Below are 18583 nucleotides of genomic sequence, written 5' to 3' on the forward strand. Positions count from 1 at the left end.
AGTGACACCTCAAAAATAACTTCCTTCAATAAAAGAGCGAAAACAAAGGAATTTTGATGGCAAAATAATATTTTTTAGCTGCAACCAGCAGCGCTGGCCTTCTTGCTGGTCTTGATTTACTGCTGGTGGGCATCAGATATTCTAGCTTGTGTTTTGCCAATCTGTCCATCGAGCCTGCTGTCTGGGTCGGTACGTGTTGTATGGTGCCCTGCGTGCCCCACCCCCCTCAACTGCAAACCCCTCCGTGGGAGTGTCTCTGGTGGCTCTCGGCTGCACGTTTGCTCTGCACGTTTCAAAGTGCGCTATATTTTCACATCGTTCCGCCGTTTTTGTTCGCTGGCTCCCAGCGCTTCCAGCTGAGAATGATTTGGCTTTTCAGAAAGACGCTGGTGTCGTGCTCCTTTTCTGGCAACTAATCATGTGGATGGGCTATCGCAGCGGAGACGGAGGGGCTCAATTGTGGCAGCAGATTGGCTGCTGTTCACAGGCACAGCTAACGTTACAGCATTTCCGTTTCCCCACACGGCTTCTTCTACTCTTTTTTCTCATCTTTCTCTAATCCGGAGAGCACTGTCGCCACCTAATGGGTCCGTAAAATAGCCCCATACTTTTAGAGGAGATGCATCAGGCTTTGATCCACGTCCCACCATCAAAAAACGCAATTGACGTCTTTAGACGTCATTGGCACTCTACGTTACTATTTGAATTGACGTCTTTAGACGTCATTGGCACTCAATGAGTTAAGATGACTTTCAAACAAGCGTGACTTCACAATCTTACCTAGTTAAGATGACTTTCAAACAAGCGTGAATTCACAATCTTACCTAGTTAGGATGACTTTCAAACAAGCGTGATTTCACAATCCTACCTCGTTAAGATGACTTTCAAACAAGCGTGAATTCACAATCTTACCTAGTTAAGATGACTTTCAAACAAGCGTGAATTCACAATCTTACCTAGTTAAGATTACTTCAAACAAGCGTGAATTCACAATTTTACCTACCGGTAGTTAAGATGACTTTCAAACTGAGTTTGTCCCCGGGCGCTGCACTGCAGCTGCCCACTGCTCCTAGTTCTAGGAAGGTTCCTAGTAGAGGATGGGTCAAATGCAGAGGATAAATAAAGGATAACTTAACTTAACTTAGCTGCGACCACATGTGTGAATTTTGAAAATGCAGGACGGCTGCCTCTGCCACCCCGCCCCAGTGAATTGGCATGAACACAAACACACACCTTTAGACACAAGGCAGATTTTGAAGACTATTTTCTTCTAAAACTACTTCACTTTGAATTAGTTTGAAATAAATTTCCTGTCATTTTGAAGTACTTAAAATTAATTAAAGGTGCACTACCTAAGATTTTACTGCACCACAGCACAAATAACCATAATATTCAGTATATGCAATAGGTTGTTAATGTCTCATTCATTTAGATAGATTTTGTCAGATACCGTTTGTTTTGTCATATCACCATGTCCGACCATCTGTTTAAAAAAAATATTTAAAACATATAATTTATACATTTCTATGGCTCAAAATATGCAACCGACAGCTGCCTAGTCTGGCAAAAATAGGAGCCATGCCTCTGGCTCTGATCCGGCTGTATGTGCAGCCAGTGAAGCAGCGGCATTGAAGGAAATGACTGCGTATCTGATCCCACAATTCTGCCATGAACGGACGGAACAGTTTAATAACTAATACAGTAGTAATATTTCAATAACTTTCTTTTCCATTTAAAAAACATAGCCTAGTAAATCAAATAAAGGGCTATCCAGTATATCAATTCATTCACTTTATGAATGGCCCTAAAAAAGAAGCAACATTGAAGGATGGATGATGAACGTTTAATCAATGAGCTAGGTACATATTCAGACTTATAAATTCAAGATTAGTGAGTAATAATATTACAAACGAGGAATTTATCTTTGTGCAGCGTAGAGCGCAGTGATTACAGCAATAGCAAAATATGGAGTGGACAGAAAGGCAATCTTTAAATTATAAAGTGCAAAGACCTTTAAAGTGACAAATAGTGGGGTCCATATATATATATACTGTATATATATATATATATATATATATATATATATATATATATATATATATGTATATATGCTTTAAAGGTCTTTGCACTTTATAATTTATCATTTGAAGGTAATTTGAAGACTTACATATACACACTATATATATATATACACACATTAGACACACACACATCTGCTGGAGCTCCCTGTGAGGCGCATGTGGTACATACTGTACCTGCGCCTTGTCCTATCTACGACACGGTGCTTCTCGTCCTGTGTGTGATAGGTAAGGTAAGGTTTTTCTGAGCACACTTTGACTGCTGTGCGCGTGTCTTTCAGGCAAGATGTTTCAAAAGTTTCACAAGTCTCTTTCTGGCAGCATGTACTAGTCTACAGCTCTCCACAGATCAGCAGGGGGGTGGAGCAACAACTGCGACAGCAGAGGGAAGGCCAACTACAATTGGGGAGGGGGGAAAGGCGGGGTATCTTTCTGTCTCTCTCTCTCTCTTTCCATCTACTTTTCTCTTGCCTTTTTTCTTGTTTCTCTTGTTCTCTCTCGTTCTGCCTGTCATTCTCTCCATCCTTCATTCTTTCTCCCCTTCTATCCCTCTCTGCCTCCCCCCTTCCACTCCCCATCTCTCTCTCTCTGTCTCTCTCTCCCTCCCTCCCTTTTTCCTAAGCTGTTATAGCAGTGTTGGGCTGCAGTTGTATGCGGGTGTGTGGGCCTGCTGGAGGAGTTCTTGGCAGCATGTGTGGGCTTTGAGATATGGGGAGGTTGTATTTTATATTGTGTATGTTTTTTGGGGGCGGCGGGTGGGGTTATTGTAAGTGACATAAGGACATCAAAAGTTGGTACTATGTTGCCAAAGCTGTACGATACATCAGTTACAGATTGATATTTTCACATTAGATCCCCCCTTCTGTCACTGTGTGTCTGTGTTTCACTCCCTGGACAGGCTCTTGGTTGCTGCATACTGTACTAAGCTCCTATACCCCAGACCCTTCACTATACACTGAGTGTCAGAGTACTTTTATGTGCAAGTATTTAATGCTGCTTAGTGTGTTGTGTGAATGTATGTCTACTGATGGTATGTATGAATCAATCTGTCGAAAAATGCTAAATACATTAGACCAAAAATGCAGTCTCCATGGTTACCCTACCCTACTTCCACGATTGGCAGTTCTGCCTTCCGATTATTCTGTCTTCACTGAAAACACCATTAGACAGACTAGACTGCTTCTGTTTCGCTGCGAGTTGATGCAAGTGTTTTTCTTACCAAGGCTTATTTGAGCAGCATCATGTTTCAGGTCTTTACGAGTCTTTACATTAGCAAAATAAAATCTGCTACTCAAAATAAATTAAAGATACAGATAGTTTTCGTACTGTATCTTTCTTTTTATATGCATAACATTTTATATGCATAAGGTTTAGTTTAGCTTCATGAGTCAACAAAAATACTCTTTGTTTTTCACCAATGTTAATTTTGAGAAGGTTGTGGAGCGATTTACTGACAACAGGAAGTTCTAATGCACCTGTTTCTTAATGCAGTAGCTGTCTCCATGATGATGTGAAAAGGGCCTATAGATTCAGTTAGGGATACATCATTAATTGTATATTAATCAACATTCCGGTTATGGCCACAGCGATACGGTAATCCGGAAAATTTGCGATTACTGCATTCCATTTAAAAGGCTACAACTGTAAAATCAAGTTTTTCTAACTTAGGGGCCCTTTACACGAGGACAGTTTCTGAAAGAAATGACACAATAGCGTTTCTTTCACACCTTTTCCTTCACACCTTCTCCCTGTTTACATGAGCGCTGTTGAATTTTTAAAACACTGTTGGCCACACTGTAGGTGGCAGTGTGATCACCTTATTCTTTGCCCATACAAGGACGCTGCTGCATGACGTAATTTCGTAATCGTCTTTCCGGTTTTTAAACACGGAAGTAGAGTCCGCCTTCCGCAGTCATTTAGACTTGCCAAAAAGCTTTTTTCAAGCTAAACAAAACCCCAAACTGTTTTAAAGTTTTAATATTTGTCGGGTGAGAATGTAACATGTGACCAGTTTATCAGAATAACGCCTATTGGAAATCTTTAACGAGCAGCGATGACCGGGAGCGCTGACTGTGATTTGTCAAACCCTACTGTAGGCTAGTTAACTGTAGGCTACTGGCAGTGAGAAAACACTGTCGACGTGCTTTTGTAACTAACGTTAAATGCAGACCGGGTACAGCCATCGGCTCCTCGCAGCAGTAACGTTCTGAACATGTAACTGAAGTTGGCCGCAGTGTAGCTTAATTCTGAATGTTGCCAAACTTCATTCATACTGACGTTTTATTTGGTTGCCAACTCGCGCACGGCTATGGCGTAATCGCGTGTGTCGCGTGTGCAGGCACATCAGAGTTTCTGAAATGTGCCGTTCCAAAGCGATTACATGGAGCGCTCAGCCCCGCTCAGCGGGAAGCGTCTTTAACAATTTCACTCTGGAGGGTGGTTCCAAAATGTCTCGTTTCCTAAGCGCGAATTCGCCGTCGCCGTCTAAAAGGGAGGCACTAAGGGAGGCGTGTAAAGTGCCCCTTAGTTTCTAACTGCTCAAAAACGCAGCTGTACCTTTTATTCCAGCTTTTCATAAAAGCATGATTACATACCCTTAGGCACCGGGCCATGCTGTGGTGATTGAGCGTGTCCTTTGAGTGTACGAGGGTCCTGTGGTGATTGACTGTGCCCTTTGAGTGTATGAGGGTCCTGTGGTGAGGAACAATGATGAGCTGCTCAGGTCCAAGACCATGCTTCTGTTCCCTTTGACAATCCTATTGTGCAGGTGTCATACTGTGATAAGGACTCTGACTAGAATAATGTTTGTAAACTCCAAGTGAAATAATAAAATATACTGTATATACTGTATATATATATACAGTATATATATATATATATATATATATATATATATGTAGAGCTCAACAGGCACGTGACTTTTCGTGATGTAATTTGCCCCGGAAGTAAGTTCCATTTTCTCCATAGACATTTCTAGACATTTCGATCTCATAGACATTTCGATAAATCCAAATAACGAGTTTTAAGCCTCGAACCAAGCCGGCAAATGTTCCAGAGAATTTTGAGTTACCATAAAACACTCTGTTTAAGCGAGAACAAAAAATAACGGGCGGGGATCGATTTTTCACAGACACTTCCCTAAGCACAAGTCTTCATTCATTAGATCCACTGGGGTTTGAAAGCTTGATGCTGCTAATAAATAACTTTAATATACCAATCCTTCTGTGTTTTGTGCTGTTGGCCCAGCCATCATAGTGCTCCACAGCGCCCCTCTGGTCGGAAGCTAACCGAGAAGAAGGCACGGCCGCCATCTTGGCATTTGCTAAAAAATATCACTGGCACAGAATTGGGATAAAAAGAGTTATTTATTAGCAGCAAGACTTCTGCTTTGGTACATGTCTTGGAAATGTCTCTGTGACACTTGTACGACGAGCGTATCGGCATGTTCCGCTGCTTGGGAGTTTTGGTAGCGCCTCACTTAACATTTGGACAAAGGACTGTGGAGGGAAAAGACACATTTCAAAAAGGGGCAACACTGCCACATACACCCCGCTTTTTCAGCAGCGACAGAGATGGGACAGAGGTCTGGGAGTGGAGAGGCACCGCTGCATTAGTGCTGTGAGCCTGGGAGTCCTACTGTACCTGGTTGGCTTTCCACAAGTCAAATTAATTTGTATCGGAGGCATTTATTTCAAGTTGCTCTCCAGGTTTAATGGTCATTTTTCAAAGTTGGACTAACCGACTGTGATGTCCAACATAAATGGTGGATTTATGTTGGGACATCCCTACTTTAAATGTTGTACGTGATGTGGCCCTTAGCTACATTACTGATCTTTTCGCTTCTTTTGAGCCAGGTTGTAGTCTGAGCTCTACAGGTAAAGCATTTCTGGTCTTCCTTGATCCCAGCTGGTGACCAGAGGGTATAGGTTGAGGCGATGTCTCGTCATAGACGCTGGGATAGCTGGCTCAGCCTGGCTGGGGGCGTGGTCAGGGTGGGGTAAATCTCCCGTTCTATCCATTCAGCAAAGTTAGAATTTAGCTGCTAGCCCAGCCCAGGCAGACACGATCGGGGATTTGACCACTGCAGTAAACGCACATCTGAACAGACGTCTTGTGTTCTGCTCTAGAATCCCCAAACCTGTAGTGTAGTGTCGCAGCACCTTCCTTTGGTGAGTCAGCCCATTGAGATTATATGGGCGGTTTTACCCCACTCGCGCGCCAGCCGTATAACATTTTGTGGGCGTTCCCACACATGCCGACTGTCTCTATTTGTTGTGGTGTGTTGGAATGTCCTGCCTGAGGAGCTCAAACGAGCGTCTAGTTTTAAATCACATCTTAAAACCATCTTTTTTAAGGGCTTCTGATAAGTTATTGGTATCTCATTTGTGCCAAATAAGGTTTATTATTATTATCATTATTGTTATTATTATCTAGGGACAGCTCTAGCTCCCTATAATTTTCCTTTATCGTGGTCTTCTACAGTAGTTCCTGCTTTGTTGCTGGCACCCTTGGCTTCCACGCTTCTTGTTGCTAAATACTGTAGGGCATTCACAATTTTAAATGTGTCTTTGTAGAAAAATATTGTAGCTCCTTATTTTTTTGTGCACTTTCAACCAAATATCTGTGTTATTATACAGGATATTGATATCCTCTTTCTTATTGCTTTCCTCCACTGCTTCCTAAGCTGCCTTCTTTCTTGGATGAGTCTATCAATATCCTGTTGCACTATGTTTAATGCATTTCTATGAGGGGAACCCCCCAGGTGAATTCCATCTTCCCTAACCAATCACCAGAGACCTGAATTTTACTTAGTTACTCCAGTTGGAAGAACATAAAAAAAAACATCTCCCCTTTGAATAAATGCCCTCCAAGCAGTGTTTCTATAGTATAGAGATAGTCGTATTGACCAAATATTATTTGTGTTACTGGCCAGCTAGATAGCTAGCTGACCATGCTAATGTTTGTCTTAGCTTAGATTTGTTGTTTTATCCTGTCTTCTATTCTTTTACTTTGTGTTTTTTATCTTAATTGTTGTGTGTCATGTAATGTATATTTTGTCTTGGACCACAGGAAGACTAGCTGTCATCTAGGCGGCAGCTAATGGGGATCCTTTTAATAAACAAATATACAAACCATTCGGATTTCAGAGTAATTGGTACTTTTATTCAATTTAAAACCGGCGGCCATAGTCATTGTTGTTATTAACGTTACTCCTCGCCGCACTTCCTATGGGCGCACTTGACAATGGCTTAGTCCTGCCTATTGAGTTGTTTATTGACGCTGATTGGGCAATCGTTCTTCCCCCTCGGCACTGATTGGTGAATCGCTGGTGATGCCATAGAAGAAACAATAGAGCTCAACAGGCACATGACTTTTCGTGACGTAATTTGCCCCAGAAGTAAGTTCCGCATTCATTTTCTCCATAGACATTTCGAGAAATCCTAATATAACGTATTTTAAGGCTCGAACCAAGCCAACCTGTGACCTACTGAATCGTGAGTGACCATAAAACATACGGTTTAAGCAAGAACAAAAAATAACGAGAAAATAAATCGATTTCCCCCCCGTTATTCTGCTTGTTGTGTTTTATTATTATGTCCTATTTTCTGTATTTTATATTTGCTTTTAAACCACTGTTAAAGCACTCTGTGCATCCGTGCTGAGAAGGGTGCTATACAAATACAGTTTTACTTACCGGTACTTACTTTTACAAAGTACTTTTTTCTCCCTTGTCCTTAATTATCATAAAATAGACAATAGAGATAATAGATAATAGTTTTTTGTGTTGTTTTGTGTGCATGTGGTTTCTGTGTGTTGTTCTGTGCGTTGTTCTGTGTGCATGTGGTTTCCATGGTATTCGATGTTAAAAACTGTCAGCTGACAGATGTTGTTACCTTTTAACTTTATAAACAGCAATGTTTTAATTGAACATTTAATTATGCACAATAACAGTAGAGAGACATGGGAAAGAGATAGGCTTTGGCGTTATCTGCCGGAACACGTGGTCGGGTGAAGAGAGAAAGAGAGAGTGCTGTTGTGAAGCTAGCAGCAGTGCTAAAAATAGCCTGCTACAGGCGACACACACACACTGACCGCTGAGCGAAAGAGAGAAGCAGGAGAGAGCGACAAAGATGCATAAAGCTCTGCCGTACTGTAAAAAAAGTACCTGTAATTTTTTATTTTTCATTATTATTATTATTTTACCAAATTATTTTGTTGTAAAACAATTTTGCGTTAAACGCAATTGCTTGCACAGCTTTGCCACTGATCATGCTAGTCCTGGCACACTACTACCATGTGTACTGTAAAAAGAAATGTTGGAAAAATAGTTTTGTTGTAAAAAAGCAGTGGGGGAAAAAGGCCAAATTGTAAGGCAATTGCTCTATTGGATTAGAGCCCCCCACACACACACACCTTCAATTCTCGCTCTGCCTTTTTGTCAGTGTGAGTTTTGTTGGATGAGTTTCTATTGAGTGCAAATGTGACAGTGAAGGTTTTTTAACTCTCCCTCTCTCTCTCTCTCTCTCTCTCTGTCTCTCTCTCCCTCTCCCTCCAGGTTTGTCAGCTCTTTGCTGGAGGAGCCAGAGGTGGCAGTGGTGGGAGCTGGCCGGGGGCCGGCTGGCAGCATCATCCACCGCCTGTTTGTCAGCTCTCAGAGGGTAAGTCCCTCCGGCCGTTGTCACCACACACACCTGCAGTCACTCTCTCACACACACACACACACACACACACACACACACACACACACACATACACACTGCAGATACACACACCAACCAGGTTGTGAATCTACATGTATACAGACCCAAAAACACACAAACCATGTTGAACTTACATTTACAGACACACAGACATGGCCTGTGAAAGAACAGTGCAGCTGGATTGTTACTGAAAACATACATGGTCAAATGCAAATAGCAGTTTTCATTTGGCCACAGTGAAATAAGGGCTTTCATTAGTTAAGGTAGACTTGGTTTTGTGTTGCCAGAAGTCATGTGGTTGGGGCACATTCTTTCTAACATCATTCAGGCATAACATTGCTGAGTCTACCATAAAACCTCTTAGCGAGTGTGACTTAAGTCAATAGGCTGTGCTCACAAAACACAAGCAAAGCTGTTTTCTGCTTTATTTTTGTTACAATCAGCAGAAGTGGAGCAAAACAGATGTCGGCGTATGTGTTTCATTTAGCAAGATCTGAGAAGACAAAAACAAACGTACACAAAACTGCCGCCAGAGGACATCTTGCCTGCATTTCTTGTTGATTATGTAAATCAACTTGTCTTCAACAGTTACCGCCTGCCCCGTTTTAAACCTGGATGCACCTATCCAAGTTGATTAAACAAACTTATACCATGGTCTGGGTGAATACTCTTTTCTGATTGGCCAGCAGGTGTGCGTTAAAACCGTTTAAAACAGAACTTCACCGAAAAACAATGCTGATTTATTTTTCACATGATCTCACACATATCCGAAAAGTGTAAACAGTTTTATTCATTCATCATTCATTCATTTAGTTTGACAGATATTGAGAATTGAGTTGATTAAGTTGTGGACCAGTGATGTCTTGTGTGCATGTCATGACATCACTGGTCCACAACTTAACTCGACTCAAAAAATTCAGCATTGTTTTTCAGTGGTTCTCCTTAACACACACTTATTAATGTACCGGTACATGTAGTTCGGCTCAAGTTTAATCACCGTTCTAAAGTCATCCTCTACCAGATTATACCATACTGTACATAGTATCAGCCTGTAGCCCTGTTAGCCAGCCAACTAGAGATTGTGATTTCCCAAACTGAATAAATACCTCACATGTAAACACAAAACTGCCTTGCTAACTCAATCTTGTTGTAACTAAGATATCTGCTTAAAAAAAATAAAAAAATACATGCACACATTTAGCTACTACGGCCGTGAAATTCACATGTATTTTTGAGCTAGTAGTATCGTGTCACCTAACCGGCTTGGTTGTAAGAGCGACTAGAATCATTCCTTGCCATGACAATGGTAAGCTCTTGCTTCATAAACTTTTGATTTAGAGTGCAAAACTTTCACCAAACATTTGCGAATGTTCTAATTTTATATTGTTGGCAAATAACCATGGTATAAGGGGGATAATCAATGAGTACTGTAGGTGTACGTTTTTTTAAATGCACTTCGTGGAGGCAAACCTCCTCTTCACGTCGGGTGGTTCTTCGCCTCCACATCGTGCATTCAAAGTGTTAATGCAGTGGAATACAGGGGCAGATATTTGGTGCATCTGAAGTGTGCTGAAGTTATTATTTATTTCCCCAGTAACACTCAGAGGTGTTAAACTTGATTAACACGGCTTCATTCCCTGGCTCCTACTCCAGATCCTCCTCATCAGAATTACTTGTGAAAATGTTAAATAAAAAGATGAATGCTTGGCTCAACACCTTCCGTGCTTTTTTTAGTTCCTTGTCGTTAGAACAATGGTGAGAAGAGTTGGAGCCACACTCTCTCCCTCCTCCTCCTTTCCCTCATCCTCCTCTATCACTCCTTTTTTTCATAGACCACAAGATGTCTGAGTGTTAAATTATAGGCTGTGTTGCCAAGCTCTAAATAGCAAGATAGCAATTATCCCAAGCATATGGAAATCAGGTGAAATCAACGCATCAAATGAGGCGAGCTCCAGACCGAGCGAAGAGACGGGGGCAGAGACAAGTCTCCTCTGACCTGAGTAGACAGCTGAGGGCTAGTTAAACTCTGTGTGATTTCCACTCTGAAACTGTCACTTGCTCTTTGGCACAAGTGCCTGCGAGTGCTTATGTTTGAAGTTGAACCGTTCTGCAAGCCCACTTCTTAATCACGGATTTGTGCCGTATTTTTTTTTGGTTCGACATTCTCTCCATTCTATTGTCTTTTTGTGTTTGTTTCTCTCCTAACGCTGCTTGCCTATCACCCATGTCAAGCTGGCTGACTTCACCAGTGATGAGGTAACCATTAGCAACTAGTTCCTCCCAACTACCATGTATACACCCCCTATACTCTACAATCTGTCAATAACACCACCCCTCTTTCCACCCACACAGAGAATCACATGATGTGCACACACATGTTACATATGCAAACATGCATGCACAAACGCAAGTATTCTATCATCGGACCCAGTCCTCCCCTAGTCCTTCACCTACAACTCATTTACAAACACACACACAACACACAATTAAGGCTGATTTATGGTAGGGTGCGACGTTTGTCATTTTTGCTTCGGCGAACGTTCATTTGACTGTTAAGACACAAGCCAACTTCCATGATACAGAATAATCTTCTCGACTATCGAGTGGGTGGGTGTTTTTAACTTTTTTTGCCTACTGTAACATTTCCATCTGACCGATAAAAGTAAACATACTGTAGCCTACTTGTCCTGTAGACTTTTTCCACCGACGTTTGCAGTCAAACACTGCTATTCAGACTATCCTTAATGCCTTAATGCCATCTTTGCATTCTTTCATTGAAGGATCATACAGGTGGCAATGCCCGTCTTTCATCTATACCCTATTTGCTATGAGCTAAGCTAAACTAATTCAACAAGGACAAGAAAGTTACAGACAATCAATAATGACATTCAGTTCAGTGAAAACGGTGTCTGTCCGAAACATAACAAGGTGCGTGACACCATTGTGTTGAAAATACGTCATGTCTGTCGAGTAAGACTTCCATAATATTTAGTCCTTCTCGCCCACCTCCTTCAGGGTTTCTGCGTTGCTGAAGCATGAGACACGTGAATATAGTAATCAGTCTGTAATGCTCTGACAACGCACCAAGATGTCTCTCCCCCTCCTACTGTAAGAGAACAGAAGAAAAGATTACTGAGGCATCACCACTCACTGTAGGACAGTTTAAACCAGGGATGTCAAACATACGGCCCGGGGGCCAGAACCGCCCCGCCAAAGTGTGCAATCCAGCACACAGGATGACTTTTCAAAGTGTGAAAATTGCACTGAGAAGTCTGTCAATCCAATTTTTCAAGCTCAGGATTTGAAAGCTAAAATTGATCCACTTGTGAAGGCTAAGATGTACTACCAGGTTTCAGGAGCAAGTTAAGTAGCATGTTTTCTGTATTCATCACTAAATGGTCAACTATTTTTATTACCCTTGAATATAGAGAAGAATTGCACAGTTGCTGTCAATTGGAATACACAGTTTAAACTTTACAGACAGTAGATTTGATATGATAGGCCTATGGTAGCTGAGATAACCCTATGTGAAACCGAGTTCTTAATGTATACCTGTAGGCCTAATCTTTACACTAAAATTTTGAGCTGTTATTTATAGGTTATTATTATGCATACATTTTCTTTGTCTGGCCCACTTGAGACGAAAACCAAAATGAGTTTGACACGTTTAAACTTTATACCCTCCATAGACCTAGCCTGGGTAAACCCAGCGTCCACGTGACCTCTATGTGCTATCAGTCACAAAGAAACTTACGCTACAGGCATAGCCTGTGACGTCACGTTGAAGGCTGGGTTTACCCAGGCTACCATAGACCAGTCTAAAGCCCAACCCCACTCACTGCACGGACACACCTTGTTCCAGCCAGCCACAAACCTCTTAACCTAATCATCTGTCTTCTGTTGTATGTTCATTTGATCTCATGTTTCTCCGATGTGGCATGGTTTGAAACCAGGGTATTCTGGTTGACGTGGAGGTTTGTACAGCTAAATAATATGATGTATTGTATTGTACTTTTAGTCTGCTGCCTCAGTGTTGCAGTTAGAGATAGCTGCTGGGCTCCGTTTTATCGCTCTTAGTTCTAGTTCTTAGCACCAGCCTAGCTTTGTTGTGTCATCGCATCCCTCCAGGTTAATATGCCCCCACCACACCACAAACACCTGTTTGATACTCCCTGGATTGCACACAAACATCATTATTTAGGTGATTTATGTGAAAATAAATAGGTGAAAATGTTTTAATCGTTATTTATAATAATATAGATTTTTCTTTTTATTCAGATTAACTTTTATTGCCACAGTAAGTAATGAGATTACACATGAGGAATTTGACTTAGTGTAAGAATGCAGCGCGCCATCAGCGTGCAGCGTCACATCAATAGTTAACCAACAAAAACAATACAGAAAGACAATCACTATATATATATATATATATATATATATATATATATATATATATATATATATATATACTGTATATATATATATAATTTCTTTTTTTTATATTTGCAAATTGATATATATGTGAGGTTTCAACCAAATTTCAATCAGGAAGGCCGCCATATTCACGTTACCTGATCAGCCTGTGATGTCAGTCAAGCCCAAGCGTGACGTCAGTCATGACGTCAGTTGATCCCGTCCAGTATGACATCATTCATGATGTCAGTCGTCACCAGTTCGTCCTAGTACATATATACATATAGCAAGGGTTCCACATCACCCCCCACATCTGGCGGATCCTAGCAGCAGTTGGCATCAAGGGTGCCCGTTCCCCCCCAGAGCATACTCAAAAGCTGTTGTTTCACCCCACCCACCTCCCCAGTCCACCACCAACGAGTCTTGACTCCTGAATAATGAAGAATCCCCCTCAGGGGGGGATTCTCTATCCTAGCTCATACAGAAGCCCTCCTCTCGCCTTAAGAGGAGCGCCTTCTTACAATGGAGTCATACGCTAAAGTACTTGCCATGTATGCCATTTGATAAATAAAGTATCTTGTTAAACCTACCAACCGCTCTCTCATGATTGATGATTGACAGATATTATATATATATATATATATATATATATATATATATATATATATATATATATATAATATCAGTATTTGCAAATGGACCCCCCTCACATGTAACCATTGATCCTGGAATCATATAGAAGCAAATCACTCAAATCCATTAAATGTTCTTCCACCTCAGCTTCCTTTCCTTTTAGATGAGATCCATGAGAGATTCCATTTGTTCATTTGTATTCAGCTTGCCTAATTTCTGTAAGTGCTTTTGAGGCTACAGTGGACATTCTGTTTTCAGAAAAAACTAGAAGACCTAAGGCATCCATTGGTGCCAAGTATAATATGCTAGCTTGTCGGGAAATGGGCTAAAAAAACGCTCCAAATGTAGGTTAAATTTGGGCAAGGGAAAACTATTTCAAAGGGGTTCCTTGACCTCTCAGCTCAATTTATCTGAATGAAAATTGGTCCAATGAGTACCACAAGTCTCCCCTTTACAGATAAGGTAGGATTTTTCACAGCCTAGCATTAATAGCTTGTGGATTGATTTCTACTGTTGTTGATCATCACATTTTGTCTCAACAAATGTGTTATTCATGCATATAAGGGGGGAGAAAATGTTGGCAAACTGCTTTTGGGTATTTTGCCAAAAGGTTTTTGTATGTGAATGGATTATTAATTTCCCTTATGCCCAAGTTCACATGCTCTGTTAATGAAATAAAAAATATATAATATAAAAAACATAGGGAAATACATCATCTTAGTCTCGTGTGTTGATCAGAGTTGTGATTAAAGGGTTGGGTGGGCCCCGGAAGATTTTCAGATTTCAAAGTGGGCCGCGGCATCTTACGTTTGGGAATCCCTGCTTTAGCCCATGGCACACCAATCAAACATTAGCCAACAACTGCCGTTATTGGATAATGTTTGATTGGTGTGCCATGGGCTGTGGTAGACAGTGTATTAAACATTAAACCGAGGCGCAAATCGGGTTGTCCATCCGTCCATACATCCATCCATCCCATGCTCGTTAACGTGCTAGCTCAGGAACACCTTGAGGGAATTTCTTCAAATTTGGCACCAACATCCAATTGGTCTCAAGAATGAACTGATTAGACTTTGGTGGTCAAAGGTCAAGGAATGTTTTTCACCATAACTATAATAAATAAGAATTCATACAATAAGTTTGACAAAATCTCACATAAATGTTGAAATGTTTATATCACTACATATACATACACACATGCACATACTGTACATGTATACAGTACATACATAGAGGCACACACACACTTGCTGCAGTAGGTTACCAACATTACTAAAAAAAATGAAAGGTCTTCAGACATCTTCCAAACATTTGGTTTGCGTCTCACAGTATAAGTTATCCTTTCCATCAACATAGATGAGGACATCTCCCCAAGCCACATACCCATTTGTGGCCCAAGGACATTTATCCAGCCTCGAGCTGTTTTGCTTGTAGGATACACATGGACATGGTTATCATTATGAGTTTCACGGTACATGCTCACAGTGAAAAGTTTACTATGAAGATGCAATTTCTTAGATACAATTTAATCTATCATATTAATTACGTCTTTCCAAAAAGCCTTTACTTTTTCACATTCCCAGACACAATGAAACAATATACCCCTTGAATCACTATATTTACTGTAATACAAGTATCAGGGATGTTATCGTGGAATCTATGCAATTTAACGGGTTATGTATGCGCGCATTAACCATTTATATTAAATATTATTAACTTTAAACTTGTATTGACTGTCTGCGTTTGGGCCTCTTTGCATGCTTTACTCCAGTCCTCCAAAGATATGTCCCCATATTATCATCACTCCCCCATTCATTTTGTCTCAGATGAGTCAGTTATAAGCTAGTCTCGCTTGCCAGCCTCCCCTCACTTCCGTGAGAGGAGTCTGGCTGCATGGAAGCAGGCTGCGGGCATAAGCCCTCCCCTGCTCTACAGCTGCTCTCCCATTGCAGACGCTGCCTGATTTCCGCTGCCGGCTTACAAGCTCTGTCATTGTAAAATGGTAAATGGTAAATGGTCTGCATTTATTTAGGCTTTTATCCAAAGCGCTTTACAATCAGTAAGTAGTCTACATTCACCCATTCATACACCGATAGCGGCAGGCTGCCACGCAGGGTGCCTACACACCATCGGGAGCAAGGAGGGTTAAGTGTCTTGCCCAAGGACACAACGACAGCAGCTGGGAGGGAGCGGGGATCGAACCGCCAACCCTTGCGTCATTGGCCGACCCGCTCTACCTCCTGAGCTAAAGCCGCCCCTCATTGGCTCCGACCATGTCAATCAGAGCGGCTTCTGCTCCCTCCACCCTGTGTCTCACTGTAAATAGTCCCCTGCCGCCGCAGTGAAAACAACAATGCTAACTAGCTAGCAAGCTAATGGCAGAAACCTACACGCTAGCTCGTTGCTACATGCTGAAAATGGCAAGTTGGATATGTTGGAAACTATTTTCCAAGGGCACTGCCACTAAGCGCCGCCCATTGCAATTCCAGAATGGTGACCAGCGCTGCCAGACTCCTCTCACGGAAGGGAGGGGAGGCTGGCCAGCGAGACTACATATAAGCAAATCATACCAAAATGAAATCAAATATTTACAGTACGATGACGGTTTCCTATGATTGTTACTTCTAAAGAGGAAGGGGCCAGCAAAACTAATAAGTGAACTACGAAAGGTTACATAATGATGTACCCTCGTCTCCCCTTAGGCTGCCCTCCTGGCACCACTGGACGAGGATTCGGGGCGTGCGGGCGGAGCTGAGGACAGAAAGCCAATGGGAGGAGGCATCAACGTGCCTGACTTCCCTTCTGCAGCGGGGCGTGAGATTCTGCTGCGTACGTGCGTGCCGCGGCCAGCGCCCTACTCCAAAGCCCTGCCTCAGCGCCTCTTCTGTGTGCTGATGAGGGAGGAGTTCAGGCTGGCGGGGGCCTTCTCCTCAGACACCTCCTTCTTCTAAAGACCCTGGGCTAAATTAGACGAGAACTGACTGAATGAATGGGGGAATGGGGACTTGAGTGGGGGGTGGAGTGTTGCGGTGCGGGGGTAGATGTGCATCGGAGACGTCAGCAGAGCAGTGCAGTCGATTGTAGCTGGAACTGAATGGTTAATTTAGGTCGTTTCATCCTGAAATTGGTGACACACAACAGCCTCCACTGCACTCAGTAACAACAGATAAAAACCTACATGTAATAGAGTGCCTAAGTCCCGCCCACTCCCGGGTCTGCATGGGACCTCGGGAAGTGAATTCCCCCCGTAATTTCTCCATTGACATCTCATAAATCCTTATCCTGTATAAAGAGTTTAATACGGTGGCTGCCTGGTGACATCAAGATATTTTTTATTATTGCGTGGCCACGCATTAGTATCTCATGGTCTCAAGATACTAATGCGTGGGAACGAGATAATTAATTTGTGGCCACGAGATAATTAAGGCGTGGGAACGAGATATTAATTATCTCGTGGCCACGTATTAGTAATTCGTGGCCACGACTTACTAATGCGTGCGAACGAGATAAGTAAGTCGTGGCCACGACTTGACTTACTAATGCGTGGCCACGAGTTACTAATGTGTGGCCACAAGATAATTAAGGCGTGGGAACGAGATATTAATTATCTCATGGCCACGCATTAGTAACTCGTGGCCACAACTTAATTATCTTGTTCCCACGCATTAGTATCTCGTGGCCATGAGATACATGGCCACGCAATAATACTATTTTGATGTCACCAGGCAGCCACTGTAGTTTTACTTGGACAAACCAAGCGATTTACAAGAAGAATCGCGAGTAACGATAAAACATTTGACTTTGACCCACAATCCCCCCCCCCCCCCCCTGTATTGCTTGTTTATATAAGCATTAATTTTAGGAAATGTCAGTGGAGAAATGAATGGGGAATTCACTTCCTTAGGTCGCATGCGAAACTCCGAAGAGGGCGTGACTTAAGGATTCAATAGCCGTGGCCCTTTATAATGATGTCATTAAACTGTGCCACATTTAATATCATCCATAAGTATTGTCAGGACCTGGGTATTTGACTTTTGCCTGCTCCAAAGTAATAGGCTACTTTCCACAAGGGATTTCTTTGTTTTTACCTGTTCAGCTTTTTCTTATTTGTACATTTCCCAGATTAAAGTATCTATTATAGAGTTATTTCATTGTGGCCACTTGTTTGTCTTACTGCATCTTTTGTATGTCGGTTAGACTGTAATCATGTCAGTACTGACCAGCTAAGAAACACCCCTTTTTCAGTTTTGCTCCTCTAAATAGCATGCCATTTAAAAGCAGGAAAACGTGTAAATATGGCAGAGGAACTGTGAGAAAAGAAACTACATTTGGACTTTGAGTAAGAGCGGTACCAAGATGTCACCATGCTTGCTTAGCATGTCCTTTTTCTGTTCCCATTTGTTGCTCAAGTGATGCCATTTCTGCACCACATTAAGTGTTGTACAAGTGTTGTGTAGGCTCATATACTCCCATACTCACCATTGTAACTAAGCAGCCATTGGTCACCAAAGCTATAGCGATTTGCACAGGAATTCTTGTTGATGCATAAATGCTATCACCGAATCTGTTCCTGCCCCAGAAATACATAGATTCTTGGTCTAAGGTACAATTACATACTTGTAATATTCTAAGAATGTAGCCTTAACTGTAGCAGCAGAGACCAGTGTGATGATTCATAATGCTGATGCTGTTTCTAAGAAAAATGTTAAAAAGTGCTACTGCACTCAGTTAAGGTCAGTTCACTAAGTCAACCCATTG

The 18583-nt window shown here is 41.9% G+C and overlaps 1 protein-coding gene across 1 annotated transcript in view; it reads left to right on the forward strand.

Moving 5' to 3' along the window:
- Nucleotides 1-16872, forward strand: part of rab3gap1 (RAB3 GTPase activating protein subunit 1) — a gene marked incomplete at its 5' end in the record, with an annotated part of 96535 nt that extends 79663 nt beyond the window's left edge. Inside the window, 2 exons of the mRNA XM_083638167.1 lie at nucleotides 8635-8737; nucleotides 16528-16872. Coding sequence (XP_083494293.1) covers nucleotides 8635-8737; nucleotides 16528-16776 — 352 coding nt within the window. The 3' untranslated portion in view covers nucleotides 16777-16872. The remainder of the gene's footprint in view (nucleotides 1-8634; nucleotides 8738-16527) is intronic.
- Nucleotides 16873-18583: the final 1711 nt, after the last annotated feature.

Source organism: Poromitra crassiceps (assembly GCF_964638095.1).
Source record: "Poromitra crassiceps genome assembly, chromosome: 6".
NCBI classification, from domain to species: Eukaryota; Metazoa; Chordata; class Actinopteri; order Beryciformes; family Melamphaidae; genus Poromitra; species Poromitra crassiceps.